Source organism: Ptychodera flava, chromosome 9 (assembly GCF_041260155.1).
Source record: "Ptychodera flava strain L36383 chromosome 9, AS_Pfla_20210202, whole genome shotgun sequence".
NCBI classification, from domain to species: domain Eukaryota; kingdom Metazoa; phylum Hemichordata; class Enteropneusta; family Ptychoderidae; genus Ptychodera; species Ptychodera flava.
Genome location: NC_091936.1, coordinates 24,103,217 through 24,126,051, shown reverse-complemented (window position 1 = coordinate 24,126,051; position 22,835 = coordinate 24,103,217). Strand labels below are relative to the sequence as shown.

Below are 22,835 nucleotides of genomic sequence, written 5' to 3'. Positions count from 1 at the left end.
ATACATTTAAGAAACAGAATTTGAAGCCCTATAGAATAAAAATACAAAGGAATAAAAAAAATGAAAATTTCAAAGCAGAAATGCTTGAAAGACTATCAAATAATCTTCACGCGTATTAATCTTAAACGGTCGGTCTATAATTTTTTTTTACCGAGAAAGGGTATGTAACAATCGTCACTAGTGACGTAAAATTAATATAGCTAATTAAGACTAATATTACCATTTCTGTGAGATAAACAATTTATATATATGTAGGTCAATCAATATTAAGGAAGTCTGAAATAGTAACCATGGACGTTTTTTCTACAACTTGGCTCCAGCACTTTCACAAAGCAACGTTTTACGATACATAGTGAGACAGGTCATTGGTCATTGGTTGCATGAGATCGAGTTCGCTGTACGTAGCTAGCTAGTCACTGACTCACACACAGCCGTTGTTTACAGGAGAGTCTACACCAAAAGTTGTGGATTTGACGTTTCCAAAACGGCAGGTAATGACTTATTTACTCATTAGCACTGAAGACGCGTTTTACTTTTCTGTCGTCAGCCTTGATCTCGATTGCAGAATGCTTGTGCATCAGCATTGCTCACGCTTTAGCTGTTTGGATGTTGAATATTGTGTTGACCGGCGCGTCGTCAGCTGTGACGTGTATTCGTGTGTGTGTGTTTGGCATGGCAGTGGATCCCAGTATTTCTAACCGTCCGCAGGACAAAGCAGCTATGTCATTTACAGCCTAAAGAAGCATGCCTGTAAAACGCCCTGCTCTAATGTAGTACTATGCAAGCTGGCGAGTGTTGATCGATTCAGAGCTCGTCACCTTCAAGCCTCCAAGGATATTTTCAACGTTGTTCACAGTAAAATGAAGCCATTCAGTGATTCACACACCCATCCAATCATCCAATGATCCATGGTTTCTTGCGCAATACATGCTGCCTGATTTGAATGACCAGGGTTTCATGTGGGGATTTCCAAAGCTTCCATGAATCGTATAGAGCGAAAGGCTGGCAGTGCGAACCATTTTTAAATAAAAACTATCGTCATTACTGAATTGATTCCGAGGAAATAGGGGACACGAAACATGATGGTTGCTTGCCACAATGTGTGATGTAGCACTTGTGTCGTTCGGCTTCCGTGCATTCCTGTAGAACTCATCATCACTGGACTGTCTGAAAGTCGGGATAGAATGCGTTTGACCCTATGGTAACCCTGTATTTAGAAAGTTGTTTGCTGTTGCATGCATTAATGTCAGTTTAACAAATTTTTAATCAAATGAATATTTATCACCATGAAAGTAAAAGTTGAACAATTTCCCATCATATTTCATTGATTTTCAACCAAATTAGTCCGGAAAAAGGTCTTTGCATTAATATGCTATCAGAGGGGTAGGAATAATTTTTGGTTCTATTTATTTTTCTGTCACATGTGTCATTGTATTAACACATGTCTTCTAACTCTAATCACTATTTTGTCTACCTACACATCGGTATAAGCTTAGGAAAATATCACTGTATGTAATGTAGAACATTTTGACCTAGTGTGACCTCATTAGTAAGAGATACAGGGTGCATGTAATAGGCTTTCTATCATGACCTCTGTAGTGCTTATCTAATGTTGTATGGACTGAGTAGAAGAGAGAGCAGACTTGGATGAAAGGGTTAAGTCTTTCGTGACGAAATGTTGATACCTGCTCATTGTTTCCCATCATTCAGTGGGACACATGTACATGTAGAACATGGCAAAATGTTACCAGGGTTTCACAAATCAAAATATTCCAAGCTCTATCTGTAGTACCACACCCATATCGTAGACCCAGGGGGACACGTTCAGTGCAAGATTTGTTTGAAGAAGGTAGTTTGAAAAAAGATAAGCCTGTGAGCGCAATCCAACATGAAATTATATTTTACTTTTATATTTATATATTCACACTGCATTAGCAAAGGGCTTAGTATGTTTCATGGAAGGTAAAATACAGTATGTGTATAAAGTTGGAGATAACAACAATAAATCAAACTGTGAAATCATTGAATATCATGAATTATCATGACATTTGCTAGCTTGACATGAAATTATTCAACTGTCATCAATTTTCTTAACCCTTTGAGCGCCAAAGTCAATTTTTGTTGCCTATATCAACATATACACTGTCAATTTTTTTCAATTTTTGCTAAAAGTTTGATAAAAATCTGAAGCCAATAAAATGTGATGTTCATTTGGTCCAAAATTGTCAAAAAATTACAGAAAAATTCACAAAATTGGTAAAATGTTGCACACTATAATTTTGGTGGGAAAGATTGCAGCGCTCAAAGGGTTAACAATTAAAACGTAATTATTTAAGCAATAATGTAATGGGAGGGGTACTTTATAGCTATTATTTTATAATTTTGGCAATGCCAGTGAATTTGTAGATGTAGAAAACATCTGGGTAACAATGCTGGATAATCAGATTCATTATCAGTAATAATTGAGGATATGACTTTACAAAATTCACTGGTGTTGACAAAGCTATATGGTAATATTCAGTAATTAGCAGCAGATTAATGGATTCCACAGTTCATGTATGTTTCTGTTCCATAGGAAAATAAACCAGGTGCCATATAGGAATGACAAATTACTTCACCTCAGTACAATTATGCTGTTTTCACAGATTCTAACCGTGATGATCACCATGCCCACAAGATGGGTACATTTGTGGAGATCAACTTTGATGACCTGGAGTTCCATGAGAGATGCGGCACCGGCACATTCGGAAGTGTTTACAGAGCCACATGGAAATCCAAAAAGAAGGAAGTTGCGGTGAAGAAGGTCCTGCACCTTGAAAAGGAGGTAATGCTGCTTGCTAAATCATCATCAGAACTGACACAGAGCTACACCTTGTTGCACTCACACTCATCATGGTGAAATATGTAGGGTCTTGACCTTTGACCTTTTATTTGCCATGCTTTTCATTCAACACTGGCACAGACATTTTGTGATTTTTCATTCAAAATGATATTCTGCAATGTCATGTTTTGTAGATAACTTCACATTTATTTCAACTTGCAACACAGGTGATGTCAAAAAGTCATAGATTGTTCCGAGAATTAAATATTTTAAAATCGGTCACAAATAGACAAGTATAAATGAGGAAAAAGTACTGAATCATTTTGATTTCCGCCCATTTGACGACAACATCATATGTGATCGAAAACATGAGTTTTTGACGGTTCCCCTACTGATAAGTGTCTTGCACTGACCTTGTTGTAGGCCACAGGTTTTCATTATCGTTGTACTCACACAGAGCATGTTGCAGCGCTCTGTTTGTCGACATAACCTACAATAAAACACAGCTCTCGATATTTATTTCAGTCATCAGGGCTGTAGCTTACCTAGATCATTAGAAGGTGACAAACTTGACATAATGTATGTATGTAAAGTAATGATGCCATGTGGCTAGTGGTAGAGTAAACCAAGGCCTAATACAAATTCAAAAATTTCAAGAGGAATAACTGCTCACCTTCCACAGTCATGGTCATAGTTCTTATGTTACCAGTGCACACATGCACTGCATATTTGCTACCCAACAGTTGGCCAATACAACAAGCTTCCACACATACATCAAAAAATAAATTGAACGGAAAAGCTTATTCACCAGATACAATTTTCTACATCAAAAATATAGCAAACATAATAATGAAAATTATTGCTTAATCATAGATGTGATTTTTCTGATTTCATTCTCCATTCATCAGGCTGATGTGCTAAGTGTGCTCAGTCACAGACATATCATCCAGTTTTACGGTGCCGTAACTCTGGAACCCAACTATTGCCTTGTCACAGGTGAGTTTAGGTGGATGTTTGAAAAAAAATATAATCCTGAAAAAAAATATAAGCTTTAAAAAATTCATGTCACTCAGAAATGACATTCAAGTCTCTGTGGGTAGAAGAATTATTTGTGTCCCTTTTTCATGTGTACACTGTAAATTAATTTCCCTCATTGTTTAAGTTCTACGGATATTCTGTACTCGGTCTCTCTATCACCTTGCTATGCACCATTAATCTAGCAGAGGTGATTTTCTTATCTTAATTTGCTGTGAAATATGAAATGAGATCATACCTTTCCCTCGAGTTGAAAATTGTTGAACTATTAATGTTGAAGTTAATTCCCTTCGATGACCACATTCCACCACACCCGTATTGTACCGTGCATGACAGTATGATGTCGGTCTCTCTATCATTTGACCTTTGACATGGCTCTGGAAATCATAGATATTACCATATTATGGAATACATTCTATGCTTTCAGAATATGCTCCAAACGGGTCACTGTACGCCTACTTAAACAATGCAAAGAATGGACTTGACTTTGAACATATTCTGCAATGGTCCCAGCAGATAGCATTAGGTAAGTCAATGTGTCATTTCACTAAACTTAAAATCCCTTTTACAAGGGCAATTTTTTATGTGCAGTTGCATTCTCCACTTTCCTTTGTTCCTTAACTTTTTTCTAGTGCATAGGCCTTCCTACGCTGTAAAATATCTTACTTCAGACAGATACGTCCATGGATCCATGCAAACTCACAAAGGGGAGAACACTAGATATAAATAACTCCCTGTTCGGAGTTAATCCAAAAATCTAGCGACACATTTATATAACAATTGCAATTTCAAATGAAAACAAAAGACAGAAACATATCATAACCTTCTAGAAACCTTAGTTAATCCCAATCCCTAGCCTTTGCAAGCTGGGGTTTAAGACTATACAGAGACATTAAAGGCACATGAGCTGCAACTTTTGGCGTTATTTTCATGATTTTATATTTAGATTAAAATTAGTTCATAGAAATGTTCTTACTCAGAGATGTTTACTCTAAGTATAATTATCCTCTGAGTGGGACTGCGTGGAGAGGTTTCAGTAAGACAAATAATAAACGGGTGCCGCACCCAAATATGGCTGCCTCCATACAACTACATCATACATGATAAACAGCATAAATGATGCATGTACACATTTGAATCTTTACCAATACAAGATGGTGCAACCCACTGAAAGGACAGGAAAGGGATTCACTCCACTTTGACAAAAAATTCTCCATTTTTCACATAACATGGCAAGATTTTGAAAATGGCAGGAAATTTAAAATGAACAAAAATCTGTTCAATTTCTTGCCTATTCTGCCACAAGCAAACAATTTGTTAAGGCATAGTTAATGACTGTATTGTTCAATTTGCAGGCTGCAATGAATATCTGAGAAAATTTGAGGTACCTTGAGGTTTGACAAATTTCGTAGACTTGTAGCTCATGGGCATTTAAGTTAAATAGAATGATCCATCTGCAGATCTGCATCTTCTGGTTTGTTTCACAATTTTTGTGTTGGATATAAATTACTTTCAATTGTATGATCATTATAACAAAACACTGCAATACACTGAAGTCATTGTAATGCTAACATGCTATTTATATAGAGAATTACAAAATATTCCCTGTGTAGTTGTCTTTGTCCTTGAATGGCCATTTGTACATCAATTGTGTTTCTATTTCAGGTGTGAATTATTTACATAATGAGGCTCCAGAACGAGTCATTCACAGGGATTTGAAATCGAAGAACTGTGTCTTGAGCGCCGATTTTGACATTAAGGTATGACGGCTGTTTCATTTGACATATCGTTTGAAATGACATGAGGGTTACCGGACATCGTTTGAAATGACATGAAATGACATGAGGGTTACCGGACATCGTTTGAAATGACATGAGGGTTACCACTTGTTCTGTCACTGACCGCTCAATGTGTTCCGTATCAGTGTGCGTGTCCAGGCTTATTGCCCCACTTAAAGGGGCAGTTCTCAATCTCTGGGTCTTGCATAAGTTGTTGACATTGGGTATTAACAATGTTAATGGGTATTAAAAATCTTGATACCCTATGTCAACAACTTACAGCGAGACCCAGGGATTGAGAACTATAACATGGTGTTAGCCCATTGTTTTCCTGTAAATTTTTTATCATGTTGGCCGATTGCTTTCAGATACAGCAGATAAATGATCTTCCCCTTTAGGAAAAAGAAATCTGATTTTTCAGTGATTCCATGCATTAGTTAGAATGCAACACTACCAATCAAAATGTCTGTTACCATGGCAACAATCACAGAAAGGTTAAATCTTGCTAGTTTTCATCTTGAAATAGAAATGACAAGGATGGACAATTAACAAGTCTGACACACAGGGGCAATTAAGCCTACTGTATTACGGCTTAGCCTGGCAGTTCAGGCAATCAAACTTCCCAGGGGGAACAATTAGTATATAGCCATCATAAGCTCACAGCTGAATATGTATATACACATCATTTACACATCATTCTGCTGAAGAAATTTTGGTACAGTGGATTTCAAGAGAATTTACAAAAGAATTACTGACTGATGAGCTTGTTGATGCCAACACCCTGGCTAGTGAGTTTAGGGTGGTACTAGCTCAGGGAGTGGTTAGGGGCCGTCGATAATAAAAGCTGACGCACGACAAACATAATTCTTTCGTTTAGGGGGGGGGGGGTAAAAGCTCATTTCGTTTTGTGTGCGTCAAAATCGCATAAGGATTTTCATCTATTGTTTTCGAAGTGCTACTTTGCAGCGAGAACGCAATACTACCTTCGCGTTCATCGAGAACTGAATGACCACAAAATACAGAGACAGAAAAGACAACGAAAAGACATAAATGTGAAATAAAAACTTGTCTTCTTTTTCAACGTGAAACACGTATGTGAAACATTTTCCTACGTGCAAAACAAATTAAAATGTTCTGTGTCTTAAAAAGTGAAACGCGTAAAGTGGACGTTTATTAATTAATTTACACTTTTGGTATTTTTTCATGGGCGTGCGGATCGGAGATGCGCGTATGGGTTTATCTGAAACGGCATCAAAAGTAAAACGAAATTGATTTCGTATAAGAACTTTCGTTTTGAGGGGGGAGGGATGGGGTTTCAAGTAAAACGAAGGAATTACGTTTCGTGTGCATCAGCTTTTATTATCGATGACCCCTTAATCTGACGAGAGTTTGGTTATGTCATTCAGAGAAATTAAAATGTGGCCGGAAAAGTCGGATTTTTGTGTTAAACATTTGTGCAAAAGACTTGGTTCAGAAGTCAGGAAAATGTGGAGCTTATTCATTGCTGGTTTGATAGTCATTTTATCCATCACTTGTTTGTTGCTCATTCCAGAAATTCAACATGGTTGTTTTTTTATGTCAAATATACATTGATGACAGCATTTTGAAAATCGGAGGGTAATCGTACATCTAGGCGTCAGATATTGTTGGACAATTACATACAGAAATCCATTGGGCTTTAAAATTTATTCAAATTTATCACATCGATTTAATTCAACTTTTGCCATTTTCGTCCTTTTTTTCAGTTATGTGACTTTGGAGCATCTCGGCTGATGGCCAGTACCACCAAGATGTCCCTGGCTGGAACATTTCCATGGATGGCCCCGGAAGTCATACAGAGTTCACCAGTCTCCGAAACTGCCGATACATTCTCCTACGGTGTGGTGAGTACGGTTGCACACTTACCATTGATAACAATTGGTCTTGTTTAAACCATTTTGGTAAAAGGGTAAAACCAGCTTCCTTTGCCAGTTTTGGTTCAATTCTACTGTTTTCTGCTTGCAAGGTCCCGTTTTCTGCTTGCTAGGTCCACACTTTTTACCATTTATAGATCCCAGACCTTGTACTCGGAGATTACACTCCAGACCTAGTACCAGTACTTAGAGAGGGACTTACCGTATTCCAAGTCAGACTGTGCAGGAAATATGAAATTGCTTCTCTTTCTGATTTGAATCTTCCTTCCATATGACAGGTTCTGTGGGAATTACTTACCAGAGAAGTGCCGTTCAAAGGCATGGAGGGGATTCAGATAGCGTGGTTAGTGGTTGATAAATGTGAGGTAAGTTGTGCCTTCTGTTGAAATTGCCGTAGGTCATAGAATCGTTGGGCAACTTTGACTTGATATTATAAAATATGCAAAAGACAGCCTTCAGGCGTCTTGTATGCATGCAGATATTGAGAAGCGCCATGTATGTAACTTTGTCATCTCTCCCTTTTGATTGAGTCACCTCTTCCAAGAGGGCATGTGTCGGAATTGATAGTCATTTAAAGCCGCATGAAAAAAATTCAAAGAATTTAATAGACAGGGCACCTTTGTGGAAACACAATAGATCAAACCTGGACTTTGAATGGACCACGGTACAAACAAGCCCACGTGCGCAAACACGGATAGACGTACGTGTATTTCATATGCGATTGCACCCATGTTGGTTTGTTTGTACTGCCATCATGTGATCGTTTGGGCGTACTGAGTCTGTAGAACACATCCCGTCATTTTTATTCCAGAGTAGAACCATTGATGAGTAAATGTCATCAATATTCTAAGCTTACCACAATGCGAATAGCAAAACAAGCAGCAAAATATTTCCAACGACTGTTTATCTTTTCCATTCCTCAACATTGTATTGTGATAATGGGAGGATGAAATTACAAATTAAAATCCTTTATCATATACAACTATCTCTTCAAACATTTTTCAAAGGAGAACATTTGAACTGATATCACCATCTGTTACATGTGAAGAATATGTGTGAAAGTCCTTGAAAGGACTGCAGTCATATCCCATGCTTTGATCTGTAAATCTACTCTGGACTATATGAATGCAGGTCATAAACAAACATGTATACTTACCAGACAAGTACAAGACTTTTCATTCAATCTGTCCCTGTTCCAGAGGTTGGCCATTCCAAGTAGTTGTCCAGATTGCTTTGCAGAGTTGATGCGGCAGTGTTGGCTGGAAGATCCCAAGGAAAGGCCTTCATTTCCTCAGATTTTGGGGAAAATCGAAATCATGACAACGGATGGTAAGTCACATCCTGTGTGAATTTAAAGTTGACCAATAAATTCCACAGTGAAATTTGTCACTTTTCCCTACACAGTATCATCTAGATTTTTCTTTCATCATGAAATCTTGACTGTGAAAATTCATAGGATTTCACATACCTTTCCATCCTCGGCGTTTGTCAGTGAACCACCAATTTACTCAGCCCCCAAAACCAGGAAAGTCGATAAAATTTAGGCACATAATCTGTTCAAGTTGTAAATCACAACCCTTCAAGGATGTTGACTCCATAGATTTGCAACGTTAATCTTCATCATTACACATTTTTTGCTTCGGAAGAACATTTATTAGTCCCCACGGACACCGTCGGGGGGACTTATAGGTTTGGTCATGTCCGTGCGTGCGTCCGTGCGTGCGTCCGTCCGTCCGTGCGTGCGTGCGTGCGTCCGTCCGTTCACGCAGAAATCTCAGAGATGCCCAGGTCAATTTCTTTCAAACTTTGCACAAGGATAGTACCCTACCCCATACAGATGCACGTCGATTTGTTTCACAATGCGATCAAATTTGTCCGTGTTAGAGGACTTTTTAGTTTTCACCTCCATAGACTCCCATGTATAAGGCAGTCTCCATAGACTCCCATGTATAAGGCAGTCCATAGACTCCCATGTATAAGGCAGTCCATAGACTCCCATGTATAAGGCCAAGAAAAATAAAAATTTAGTTTCTCATCGTATTCATATTGCAAAAAGGATGCAGTGACACAGTTTTTAGTCCCCAAGGATGAAGTCCAGGGGGCTTATAGATTGGGTCATGTCCGTCCATGAGTCCATCCGTGAGTCCATCCGTTCACGCAGATATCTCAGATATTTTGACAAAATGTCGCGTGACCTTGGTGACCTTTGACCTCAAATATATATATATATATATATATATATATATGTCCATAACTCGGTAACCACAAGTGCTACACCCTTCATATATGGTATGATGGGACAGCTTATGACGCCACATATTGTACCTCATTAATTATGTGCATATCTAATTTTGAGCGAGCCAATAGAGCAAGAGGTCTGATTTTTGGTATATAGGGATAACTTAGCAATACTATTTTTTTTTCAAAATGTCACATGACCTCGGTGACCTTTGACCTCAAATATACATATTTGTCCATAACTCAGTAACCACAAGTGCTACTACCCTTCATGTATGGTATGATGGCACAGCTTATGACGCCACATATTGTACCTCATTAATTATGCGCATATCTAATTTTGAGCAAGCCAATAGAGCTAGAGGTCTGATTTTTGGTATATAGGGATAACTTAGCAATACAATTTTTTTTACAAAATGTCACGTGACCTCGGTGACCTTTGACCTCAAATATACATATTTGTCCATAACTCAGAAACCACAAGTGCTACAACCTTCATGTATGGTATGATGGGACACTTTATGATGCCACATATTGTACATCATTAATTATGCACATATCTAATTTTGAGCGAGCCAATAGAGCTAGAGGTCTGATTTTTGGTATATAGGGATAACTTAGCACTACAATTTTTTTGACAAAATGTCATGTGACCTCGGTGACCTTTGACCTCAAATATACATATTTGTCCATAACTCAGTAAACACAAGTGCTACATTCTTCATGTATGGTATGATGGGACACTCTATGACGCCACATATTGTACCTCATTAATTATGTGCATATCTAATTTTGAGCGAGTCAATAGAGCTAGAGGTCTGATTTTTGGTATATAGGGATAACTTAGCAATACAATTTTTTTGACAAAATGTCATGTGACCTCGGTGACCTTTGACCTCAAATATACACATTTGTCCATAACTCAGTAACCACAAGTGCTACACCCTTCATATATAGTATGATGGGACAGCTTATGATGCAACATATTGTACCTCATCAATTATGCACATATCTAATTTTGAGCGAGCCAATAGAGCTAGAGGTCTGAGTTTTGGTATATAGGGATAACTTAGCAATACAATTTTTTTGACAAAATGTCATGTGACCTCGGTGACCTTTGACCTCAAATATACATATTTGTCCATAACTCAGTAACCACAAGTTGTACACCCTTCATATATGGTATGATGGGAGACCTTATGATGCTTCATACTGTACCTCATTAATTATGCATATATCTAATTCTGAGCAAACCCATAGAGCTGGATGTCTGTCATACATATGCACATAGATTTGTTCTGTGATACGATCCAATAAGGCCGCCATGTGGCCATTTTATTACGATTTTTTCATCTCCTGAACTACAGCTCAGACATGTATCAAGCGAATTTATTCAAAAGTATTTTATCACAGACCTAATGAAGAGGACTCTATCCTCTCTGAGGACCTGTAATCAAAGTACCCATTAACAAGTGGGGACTGTGTCATCAACGATGACTTGTTAATTTCAGGAGCATGTTTGTGTAAACATTTTGCAGTTGAGGTCTATCATCTCTTGTTAAAGATATCATGCCATGGTTCTATACTGCTCATAATGGGTACTCTAACAATCAATACTTGGAAAATTCAAATTTGCTGAACTCAAAAACAGAATAAAGCTTAATAACTGGTTGTCATCAATTTTACCACAGCTGAGCTCCCTGAAGAAACCAACTCATTCCTTGGAAACAAGGAAGAATGGAGGTAAGAGACTAAAAATCATTTCAACAAAAATGAGAGACATTATGAATGATGTGTCATGTTACAGAATTGTGTGTCTCATGACAAACAAAACAATACAACAAGAAATATTTCAAGAAGAATGGAGGTTGATGTGGGAGATTTTCAGTGTCAAATTTCTAATCTTCCCCATTCCTATCTCGTACAAGTGTGCACAGAAATCTGTTCTTGTGATAGTTTTCAGAATTTTTACAGATTATATAGCTCCTAAAGCAAAGGTCAAAATGTTCATCTCTTTCAATGGAAAAAATAGTGAACAATTATGTTGATAAATAAAACAAAATACATATAACCATGTACAGAAAAGATATTGAGGACACCCTCGATCGTCTGAAGAAAGTTGAAAGGGACTTGACAAGTCGGGAGAGAGAACTGGAAGAAAGAGAGAAGTTGTTACAGCAGAGAGAGAAGGAACTAGAACAGTTTCATTTGCCTGGACCAGCATTGAACCATGATGTGAATCAGTGGACTGAAGATCAAGTTTATCAGATGATCAAAGAACTTGGTAGTGTTGGTAAGTTCACCATAGTGTTGAAGAGTTACTGTAAGTATTGTAGGGACGTATCCTTTTTAGTGTTGGTATAAAGTCAGCCAAAGTGTTGAAGAGTTCAGTATTGTAAGGGCGTGTCCATTTTTGTTTTGGTAAGTCATTGTGGTGTTTAGGAATTTGGTACAGTGAGTTTAGCTCTCTCCTGAAGCATGGGCAAGTTCAGAGTGGTGTTACAAAATTCACTTTCAACATGGGCGAGTTCATTGTGGGGTTGGGGGGAGTGGGAGTGGAGGTGGGGGTGAGTTGAGTGTGATGTGAAGGAATAAGGTAAGGTGAGTGTAGGGCTCTTCTGAAATGTGGACAAGTTCAGTGTTATGTTATACAATTCACTTTCAGCATGGGCGAGTTCATTGTAGGGGGAGGGGGTGAGTTCAGTATGTTGTGTGACAGAATTCACTTTCACCATGACAGAATTCATGTATGGTAGATGGGTGAGTTCAGTGTGGTGTTCAGGAGCTCATGTTTTGTGTGGATGAATTCATTGTCATTAGGATAAGTTTATAGTTTTGTGAAGCAGTTTATTTTCACTTTTGCAAGCAAATCAAGTGTTCTAAGGCCCAGGACCATTAATTCCCAAGTTTACAATGTCTGTTTGGACCATCAAACTAGACTACTGGACTACTAGATTTACATTGATGCTGGCTCCAGTGAAAAACTGGTACTCTCACTGTATTGGTATAGCTCAATGTAGATAGGTGAGCGCAATGTGAACTTTTTGGTAATATGGGTCAAAGAACTGTATTTCTTTATGTACTTCATAATAGTATGGGTTAATGTGAGGTTTGATGAGTTTGTTGTTGTTAAGATGACTTCATTTGATCATTGGTGACATCATGATACAGTGTGCCTTTGTTCATTTCATAAATGAGCTCATCATGGTGTGGTGAAGTTCATGGCGGTTTGCAGTATGTGTTCTGCAGCATTTTCTGTAAGCTAATCATTACACAGCACAGATTGCTCTGTGACAGTCCACTGGAAAGCAACTACTTTGAGGCAGATCGTCTATGTAGCCAACACGAACACGAACTGTCTGATACTGGCTATCAAATACTACGAAAAATAGTAAAGAATGAGCTACAAAAATACTTAAGTTGTAGGTAGAATAAGTTTGTGACTTTGTATAAAATACTATAAAAATAGTAGAAAGTGAGCAACCAGCTGAAAGGTAGTCGAAGAGACCTGAAACTTGTACACTACGCATATCATTAGCATCTCGTTGTCGGCTACATGGACTGTGTGCCTACTTTGAAGCATGTACAAGCTGTCATCATATGATACCATGCCCCTTACCTATGATAGATCTAGCAAATCAGAAAACCGGTATCAGCAATTTGGAGAAAGTGCCAGTGACTTATTTTGTCAGAGAAGAGCTGCTGTCGCAAAGATGAAACTGCATTCAGTGATTCATCTATTTTATTTAACCAGGTGTGAATTCTAATGACCTGTCCCAGTACGCCGACATGTTCAAGAGGAACAACATCAATGGACACAGATTGTTGCTACTGACACTGGACGACCTCAGTGCTATGGGTATTACCTCAGTCGGACACAGGGTTGACCTTCATGCTGAAATTGAAAATTTGAAACAGGACTATCACAGGCTTTTACATTTCCCGCCTTTGTCAATGGTGAGTACTTCAGTAGCCGATGTATTTTCACGTTCATATGTTAAGTAGTAAATTTAATGAAATTTCCATACAAAGTAACTTTCTTACATTTTTGTTTAAACTTTATGACCCGTCTGAGAATACACAAGGTTTTTATGATGTTCTCTGAACAGGATTGGGGAAGCAATAGTGTTTGAGTACTGCCCCTTAATATATACAAAGTTGCCCTCTTTGACACACGGTATTGTTTATTAAAAACCTTCATATGAAGTTTGCCTTCTTCTCAGGACTGGGTAATATCCTTCGCTGACAAAATATTTTGTATTGTGAAAGGAAATTTAACCCTTTGAGTGCTGCAATTTTTCCCACCAAAATTTTAGTGCAACATTTACCAATTTTTATGAAGTTTTCTGTAATTTTTTTGATAATTTTGGACCATATTGAAACCACATTTCATTGGCTACAGTTTTTTACCAAAATTGTGACAAAAAACTGAAAAACAATTGACAGGAATATATTTATAAATGCGACAAAAATTGACTTTGGCACTCAAAGGGTTAAAAAGATGTTTACATTAATTTGAAAAAAAAACCGTAATACTTGAGTTTTGAGAATTCTTTTGTTCTGAAGGTTTGAAAAGTGTCAAAAAATTTTACTTGCAGTACATATCTTTATTAGCTATACCACTGCCAGCATTGTCACATTTAGTTCATTTTACCATACTGTGTGGCATATTTGTGTTTTGTAGGCTGTCTCTCAAACCAAACAACCACCCTCCACTCAAGCCAAGACCCTGACATTCACACTGCTGTTTGGCAATCACTGCAGACTCGGTCCCAGAGTAGCGGTAAGAGTGTTTTCAGTCAAGTTATTACTGTATTATGACAGGGTCCTGATCCTCCCGTCAACACCAGATATTGGAACATCCCAATTGTCCTTCTATTATGGCCGGCGTACATGCTTTTAGTTTCAGAGAGTGCAGGGTTTGCAGAGTGAAATGTCCATTTTCATTGAGGTTACAGCATTTAAATAGTATTTACTGTGAAACTTGAAAACAATATTCATAAATTCTGTATGGTGCAAGTCACATTTGAGGTAATAAAAATGTACGCAGAGACATATATACATACACATTGCTGTCTATGAAAGTTTAGGTATATTCATACATTTGTTTGAAATTGAAAAGTTTCCCATGCAATGTTTCTGCTTCTCTCAGCAGAAAGTGATGAATGTTTATACGCATTTTGTGATGTGTATTCGCCACACTAGGACTGTGTTTTCAACATTCAGTTTCCTTACCATTTACCTTCATATATAATGTATCAAGAATTAATGAAATTACTTTGAGATTGGATTAAGGTACTTTAAACTTTTGCTCACATTTTTGATTCCTCAATGAAACTGTCAACCTTTCTTTTATCGATTCAAGAATGAAAATCAAGGGTCACCGTGCAAAGTTTTGTGCTAGAGAAACAAATTACCTAACTATTTATCATTTGAAATTCAAAGTGGTTCCCATCCTTGATTTAACTCTATGGGGGAAAAAAGTTTTTATTTTCAAAAACTTAAGATGAAGAACATTTTTCTTACCCCAAGAGCTTGAAAGTGAGCCCCCACAAGTGGTAGATCAGAATAGAATTGTAAACAATATAGAGTCTGAATACCTGTTCCGTAGGCGCATTCTTCCAAAGGAAAATGTAAAGCTTGTAGTATTCATATGTAAAACAAATGCTCTTTTCTTTTTTACCGAACAAGATAGATATAAGAACATTGAAAGAAATTTGACAATTGGAAGGAGCTTTTCAAGTGTGGTATTTGATTCATGGTATCACTACATGTATCACCAAGAACAAGTTGACTGGGTTTTTTTTTCTCTGAAGGCTGCATCACTTCCCTCCTGCAACCTTTCCAGCTGTCCAGTAATTGAAGTCACTTATTACTTGATGTGTATTTCTGTTCTTTTACAGGAGCACAAATGGAAGATGTACTTAGAGATTGATGGAGACACCATAGCGATGACCTGTATCAAAAGCGTGGCCTTCATTTCCAAATCGTTACCCTTTGACATTGCCACACTAACCCATCCTCCGTTTGTTGAAAAATGCTGGCGTGTTGGACCGACACCGTCAATGCAAATAGATTGTGTTGTTACTTTTGAGGTAAGATCATTTCCCTTGAAATCATGTAAAATCATTGCACCTGGAATTTTTTTTTTTAATTTATGGTCATGAATTGCCCTGTAAATTCAAATAAACGCCAAAATTTTATATAACACTAGAGAAAAAAATATGGTTCCTCTGATTTTTTGGCAAAACTACAGAGGCTTTTTTTAATTTTTTTCTGAACAAGCAAAATCTCCAACCAGTTATCTTGTTACTGATGACTTCGAGTCTAGATTTTACAAACTGTTCACAATGATAGAGGCATTACACATACAGGCAGTGTTGACAGAACAAATTATGAGCATTTTCACATGATTCAATAGGAAAACCCCCCGAAAAGTACAAAAATATGCACAACAAAAGTGATGGACTATCCGCACACGGCTGAATCTTTCGGTCCTGGAAGCAAGTCTGGTGATTCAATTTCACTGGAAGTCTTATGGCATTCATGTAAAATGTGATTTACAAAGCATATCCATGCAGTAGATTTTGACTCGTATTGTGGTGCCGAGACTTCAACCTTGATTATGTTGGGAGAATTCATCAAAAGGGGGACAGATCTTGTACAATAAATTAACATAAATTTTATCTCAAGGTACTCCCATCTACTTGCATGAACAATACTGTATGCATCTTCTGTGAAAGGGACGGTTTTCATTAATCCATGTTTCTTCTCTCCCATAGAATCATGTGAAGAAACCGCGCAGCACCAAGCACACCCACACAGTTGGATTCAAAGAGGGCGGTGCTCGCAGTGAGAAGTCTATCACTGTGGTTTACAAGAGCGGTGGAGGCAGCAGCTCAGGGCGAAGCACGCCCACGGAATGCCATTCACCGTTGTTTTTCAACTCCCCTCATCACCATAGTAGCAGGACACTGACCCACTCCTCCACATCACCAGCACTGCAGGGGAAGTGGAGCGAGAGAAATCTCTCTTACATGTCAGCAACTCCGTTCAGAGAAAGAAGTGGAAGTAAGTGATGAACTTTGAACTTTCAATGATGAGAGGTCAGAGTTCAACCTAGGCGTAGCACTTTCAGAATGACAAAATGTGTGTGCATTGTTTCATAATCATGATTTCTATCGTGTTTTGAGTTGGTTTTGATGTTCATTCCTAGTTGCAACAGTGATGGATCCCAGTCTTGACCATTTTTGTCAAGGTCAGATCAAGGTCATTCAGTCCCTTAATTATATTGAATAAGAACTTTCTGACCAAGAAATGGATGTTTTCAACATAAGTTATAATATTGAATTCCATGTAAACGCAATAAATTTTCATCTACATTTATTAAGCTACTATGGCCTTTTCTAAGCAAAATTCTATCTATAAACCTCACAACTCATAAAAGTGAAATAGTAATAGAACATGAAATATTTCAAAAAATGAGCATTCTACAGTTTCTGTATGAGTTGTACCCAGGCTTGGTTCAAGCAATTATATTATCAGACTCAGAAATCACCATTTTGTACGATCTTCAATTTTCTAGGCAACCCTGGTGTCTGGGCAAGTGTTGTCTCTGGTAGACTGACAAATCCCCCACCAGCAAGTGCCACAGGACTAACATCACCGCCAGCAAACGGACACCAGAAGTCCTTCTCAGAGAAATCCATGGAACCTACTCCAGCAGAGCTGGCATTGGATCAGAGGAGGCTGTCGACCAACAGTACCGCAAGAGTCTTGTTCCAGCTCGGATCAGATGAAGAAGATGATATGGTAGAGGAGAATGACACCCTCAGGGCACTGGGGACGGAATCATCATCAACTTTGACCTCATCAACAGTCGGATTGAATTCCTCAACGTCGAGTTACGCCGATGCAATCAGGAAACCAAAAGATAAACTCTCATCATCCCAAAGTGACAGCACTCTGATTAGGACTTCTACAAATAAACCCAGTCGCAGGTTGAGTGAGCCAGGGGGACATGGAAATAAGACAAGACATAAAACAGCTGCCACAAACACGCACGATAGGCCCAATGAAGCCCGTGCAAACGATTCAAAGGGAAATCATAGAAAGACTGATAGCGGTGTCTATCCAGAAATGGAAGACTCAGGCACACAGACACCAGCATTCAGGGGGAGGGGGAGGGGGAGGGCAATGAGGAGAATACTCAGGGGATGCCAGGGGAGAGGTTTTGGCGGAAACAGGGGAAGAGGACGGGGTGAATATTTCCGAAGCAAAAGCGATGTGCACGAGGAAAGGGGGCGAGGGGAGAGGGGAGGGGATAGGGGAAGAGGGTACATGAGAACAATCAGTGCAGGGCAAGATTCAGACTCTAATCAACGCAGGCATCGTGAATACAGTTCACAGGAATGGGCTGAGGGTAGGGGCAGGGGCAGGGGTAGAGGTAGGCCGCACCAGAGATTCAAACACCAATGGCAGGCTGAAAATAACCACAGAGCACATCATTACCAAAATAGACACTACGATCACTGGCCAGATAACGGTGCCGGAGCCGCCAAACATTCAACTCAGAACACTTCACATGGACCTTCCGACCATGGAGATAGGTCTTCCATGGATGACAGCTCAGAAAGAGGTAGGCACAACCGGCGAGGCGACTGTTCCGTTGGTGCCCAAAGAAGCAGGAATGTTGGTTCCGGCGGTCCAAGCAGAACCAGTGCAGCAGTGCATGGTGGGAATGCCAAATGGATTTGGAAGTAATTGAAGGGGAGAAGGCTTCTTGTCAATTTTCTAAGAGATATATTTCCTTCAGGTCTGTGTCGTACTCCTTTAAGAGCAAAATGTTTCTCAAATTTACAACTCTATCTTTTCACAGTCAAGAGTTATTTATAAGACTCCAGTTTTCCATATCACTTTTACTGTAGCTAGTACCTTTTTTCATGTCAGTTTAACTACAGATACCATGTTCCATGTTTGTGTTACAGTCTTTGGTACCTGGGTGTGTTCAAGCACCTTAGCTTATGGCATTGTCAGGATCTATAAGTTACATGTATATTTTGAATCCTGTCAGAAAAAATGCTGTTTTAGAAGGAAGCCAACAAACAGAAATCAATAAACATTTTTATAAATTACAAAAAGGCAAATTACGGACTTAAAAAACATAAAAGCAAACCAGAAACAAAAAACTTACAAAAAATATGAAGAAACAGTGAAAAAAGAAAAAATTTACAAAAAAAGTATAAAATCACAGACCATGTGCAAAAGGCATTCAAAACCTACTGACAATGCAATGAATCAAAACTGAACAGGCCTAATTGTCTGTCTCAGTGTGTATAATATGTGCATGACTAGAAATCGGAGCCATGTTTAACTCAAAAGAGGACTCCTGTTTTTATTACAAAGTGTCAGCCAGAGTTATGTGGTTCTTTCACAAATCTGCCAAAACTGTGGCATGTGATTGTCAGATAACTCTGAAGTTACTTGATGAGTTTTGGCTCTCTTTTACCATATGCATTATGAGATTTTTGCGCAGTTTGGTTGATAATCAAAACAGGCAATACATGAATTTGACATGTTATGTCAGTCTGTGTTTATCTTACCCCCTCCTCCCCTTCCCCATCCTAAACAGATTTTCGTATGTTCCAAGAGAAATGTAACTTGTTCAGAGTTAGCAGAGCATGAAATTTTTTCCTATTCTTTTAATTTTTTCTTAGTTTTCAATCATTTCTATACATTTTCACAAAAGGCAGCATGGCTGAAAGAAAAAAAAATGCGACAATATTTTGCTTCATAATTTTTCCCAAACATTTCACCCTAGAACACTTTCTGTTAGTCACTGAAATTATCAAAAAAAGTCAAGAGGTCAGAAAATATTAAGAAAAGTTCGCATTATTGTTTTGAGTTCGACTTCTTTTCTATTTCAAAGTGACAAACTTTGTACCACAATGTTATCGCAAACAGCACAGGTTTGCACTAGTCTTGAATACTTCCCTTAAAATTCAGTAACTATGTATTTCATTCTGTGCATAGAGAAGTGTGTTCATTTTGTAAAGTAAGTTACCAGGGTGCCAGTCAAATCTTACTTCTGTCATTTTATGTCAGCTAGGCCAGAAGGGAAACATTTTTGTTGGTTCCAGACTTTGCTGTTGTGATGTTGGATATGCGGACTTCCAGATTTACTGTATCAATAATGGCACACTGTCATATTTTAATCTTTTAAATGGCTCTAGTGAGATATCTTTGCAGTCTTGACAACTGCCGGGAATTTAACAAAATCAATTTCAGAAGTGACCATCACCTTGATACAGGCTCACAGAGACCCACCAATAATGTAACACAATGGCTATTGTTAAATTCTCTCATCTTCAGTTACTTTGCCAAGAATTGTGCAATGGTGTCAGTTTTATGTGTCTGCCTGGTCTGCTAAAGATGACAACTCTTTCTTGTTGAAGGCAGTTCAATGATGACACCCGGTAATAGTAGGACTACCCAAAGTCTGTTCGCTGTCCAATCGTAAGTGAATAGCGCCCTCAACAGGTAAAAACTGACTATGATGACGTGGAAGCAGACCTAGTTTGAATTCGTAGTGTTCTGAATATGAAGCAGTGAGTGGGTTATCCGAACCGAAATGTAATTTTTTATTTTTATGTAATTCAAGGAAAAAAACAAAGCCAAAGAAATTTTTGCCAACTTCCCTCAGTCAATTTCACTTCGAGACTTCCTTGATAAACATCCACGTCTGTATGTTTTGAAAGATTGTCGCAGAATCAATGCATGAGAACCATTACTGCAACGTGCCATCTCTCTTCTGAAATACTGTTAGCATATGAGAGAAGCTTCAAGAAAATGCAAAACTGATTCTTTAAAGAGTTTCAACCAATTCTACCAAATTTGTATTTATATTAAGAGTGCTCAGTTTGAATTCCGTTTATGATGAATGATTCATTGACAGTCACTTTAGCAAGAACAATATTACACCACGTCAAACGGATATATTAAGATGATAGATTCTTGACAACCCCCATCCCAAACTGTTTATAATGAAGTGCTCTAAATATTTGCCCATAGTGAAATAGCTGGTCTATTTCCATATGCATACAGCAACAAATTGAATTGAAAATTTAATCCGTGAACCAAAAAAATTTCTCATAATTTGTCCAAGATGTATTTTTCTTTGAATCACAGTAAAGTCAGCACAGACTTCAATTAAATCTTAAGATTTTTAATCTAATAATGTGAAACATCAAGCTCTGTATTTAGTATCATGCTGAATTTATAGGGATGGTGTATCTTTGACCTAATGGCTTAAACTGTCATTATTTTGTCCTGTATAGATATTTTGATTCCCAATGTACCATCAATTGTTTTTGCCCGCTATTTTTATGTTTCTGTGTGTTTTATTTCAACAATGTTCCATGTTGAAGTGAGATCAGCATGGCAGCAAAGCTCACATTTAGCCACTCCTCTAGGGCGCCCTATCATGTGTGCAAGTGCTTTACATTTGCTGAAATAGACCAAAGTATTGCCAAGGGATTGGCAGTGAAAGCAACAGCCATTCTTTTCCAAGAAATAAAAAATTGTCAGTTAGTCTAGTTCTTCTTGATGTCACAATATGTGAAAATGTAAATGCTGAGAGACAGGCAACTTTTTGCAGGTTACTGCAGGTCAGTGACCCCTGGGTCAATGCTTTATTGCTTCATTTGTTGCAATATTATGAAAGAAATTGCCTGCATTGATGAATAAACCTGATTAGAAATTTTGTTTTAGCGTCACCTGGTTTTTGTCTCTCTGTACGTGTTTGTCCTGGAAGGGACTTTCATTAAGGTAGTAGATGCCTCGAAAGTGAAAGACCTAAGTATTTTGCTCAAATTTTCCTCAATGAAACTTTCAACTGTTCTCTAACCATTGAAATCAAGAACAAAAATCAGGGGTCACTGTGGAAGTTTTGCACTGGAGAAACATATTACCTAACATTTACCGTTATTTCAAATTCAAAATGGCCGCCATCCCTGTGTTAACTTTGTGGGGAAAACTAAAATTTTTTGATTTTCAGAAACTGAGATGGTGAAAACTTTTTTCTCCAAGAGCTTTAAAATGAATCTGCACAAGTGGTAGATCAGGAAGTACAGTAAAAATTTGAGAGTCCAAACATCTGTCCCCGAGGCGCATTCTATCATTATGATCAGCATAGGCAGGCAATTGAAACATTGTCAAGCTAATCAGTTTTAAAACATTTTGCTATTTGCTGTTTCTTTGCAGTAACGCTTGTGAGAAAATTTCTTTTCAAATTGTGCACTTCCCTCTGAGTATTTGCCACTTGTCAGTAGAATTTGAAACAAGTTCAGGAGATTGTCAGCCAAAGTGTCTGATGTAGACGACTGATACAACAACATCTGGTACAAAGTCATTGTCAAGTTTCCCCTGCGCTTTGGTGCAAGAACAAAACATGAAATATCATCCACAAAGTCTGAAATCTTTTTCAGAGACAAAACTGTAACATTTAAAAATGTCATTATTTTCGTCCCATGAAACAAATACAACTGCTTCTCCCTAAAGGATGATGAAATATAAAGGCATGGCCGTACATACATAATACATTCTGTACAAAATGCATGATGATGAATGATAATGAATGAATTCTAGCCTGGACTAAGATTCCATTTTCATACATGCAGTGTTGGTAAGTTAAACACTTTTCGCCAGACATTTTTGGAGTAAAACTTGACAAAATGAGTTCTCGATGTTGGTATTTAGCAGTCTGTTGTTTACCTTTGAAAGCAGATCGACATCACTTAAAATTAGGCCATATCCCCCCATATTATAATAATAAACAAAAGAAATCAGCTTAAACTGCTACATCATGGCATCGAGAGGGTTCAATAGACCAAATTCCGAAAACATGAAATTCCACCGTGAAACCCGGAATATCGACCAGAAACGAAAGACCACATATATATTTTGGTTGGTGGCGCTGTGTGAACTACACGGTGGGACCTTCGTCCCCGATGGCGATCGTATACTATTGATATTAATCACTACATTAATAAC

The 22,835-nt window shown here is 38.0% G+C and overlaps 1 protein-coding gene across 1 annotated transcript; it reads left to right on the top strand.

Annotated features, from left to right (window-relative positions):
* Nucleotides 1-334: 334 nt before the first annotated feature.
* LOC139140440 (mitogen-activated protein kinase kinase kinase 20-like) lies at nt 335-21,547 on the top strand. Its single transcript, XM_070709727.1, has 15 exons — nt 335-491; nt 2,646-2,824; nt 3,730-3,817; nt 4,284-4,382; nt 5,522-5,616; nt 7,380-7,517; nt 7,826-7,912; nt 8,747-8,876; nt 11,477-11,528; nt 11,867-12,078; nt 13,540-13,742; nt 14,470-14,568; nt 15,689-15,880; nt 16,568-16,856; nt 17,371-21,547. The coding sequence occupies exons 2-15, from the start codon at nt 2,678-2,680 to the stop codon at nt 18,546-18,548; spliced, it is 3,009 nt and encodes a 1,002-aa protein (XP_070565828.1). The 5' UTR covers nt 335-491; nt 2,646-2,677; the 3' UTR covers nt 18,549-21,547.
* Nucleotides 21,548-22,835: the final 1,288 nt, after the last annotated feature.

Excerpts from the sequence above, each read along its gene's own strand:
- LOC139140440 (XM_070709727.1), top strand. The coding sequence starts at position 2,678 with ATGGGTACATTTGTGGAGATCAACTTTGATGACCTGGAGTTCCATGAG. Across the intron at positions 3,818-4,283 it reads CAACTATTGCCTTGTCACAG|AATATGCTCCAAACGGGTCA; the intron begins GTGAGTTTAGGT and ends CTATGCTTTCAG. Across the intron at positions 16,857-17,370 it reads GTTCAGAGAAAGAAGTGGAA|GCAACCCTGGTGTCTGGGCA; the intron begins GTAAGTGATGAA and ends TCAATTTTCTAG.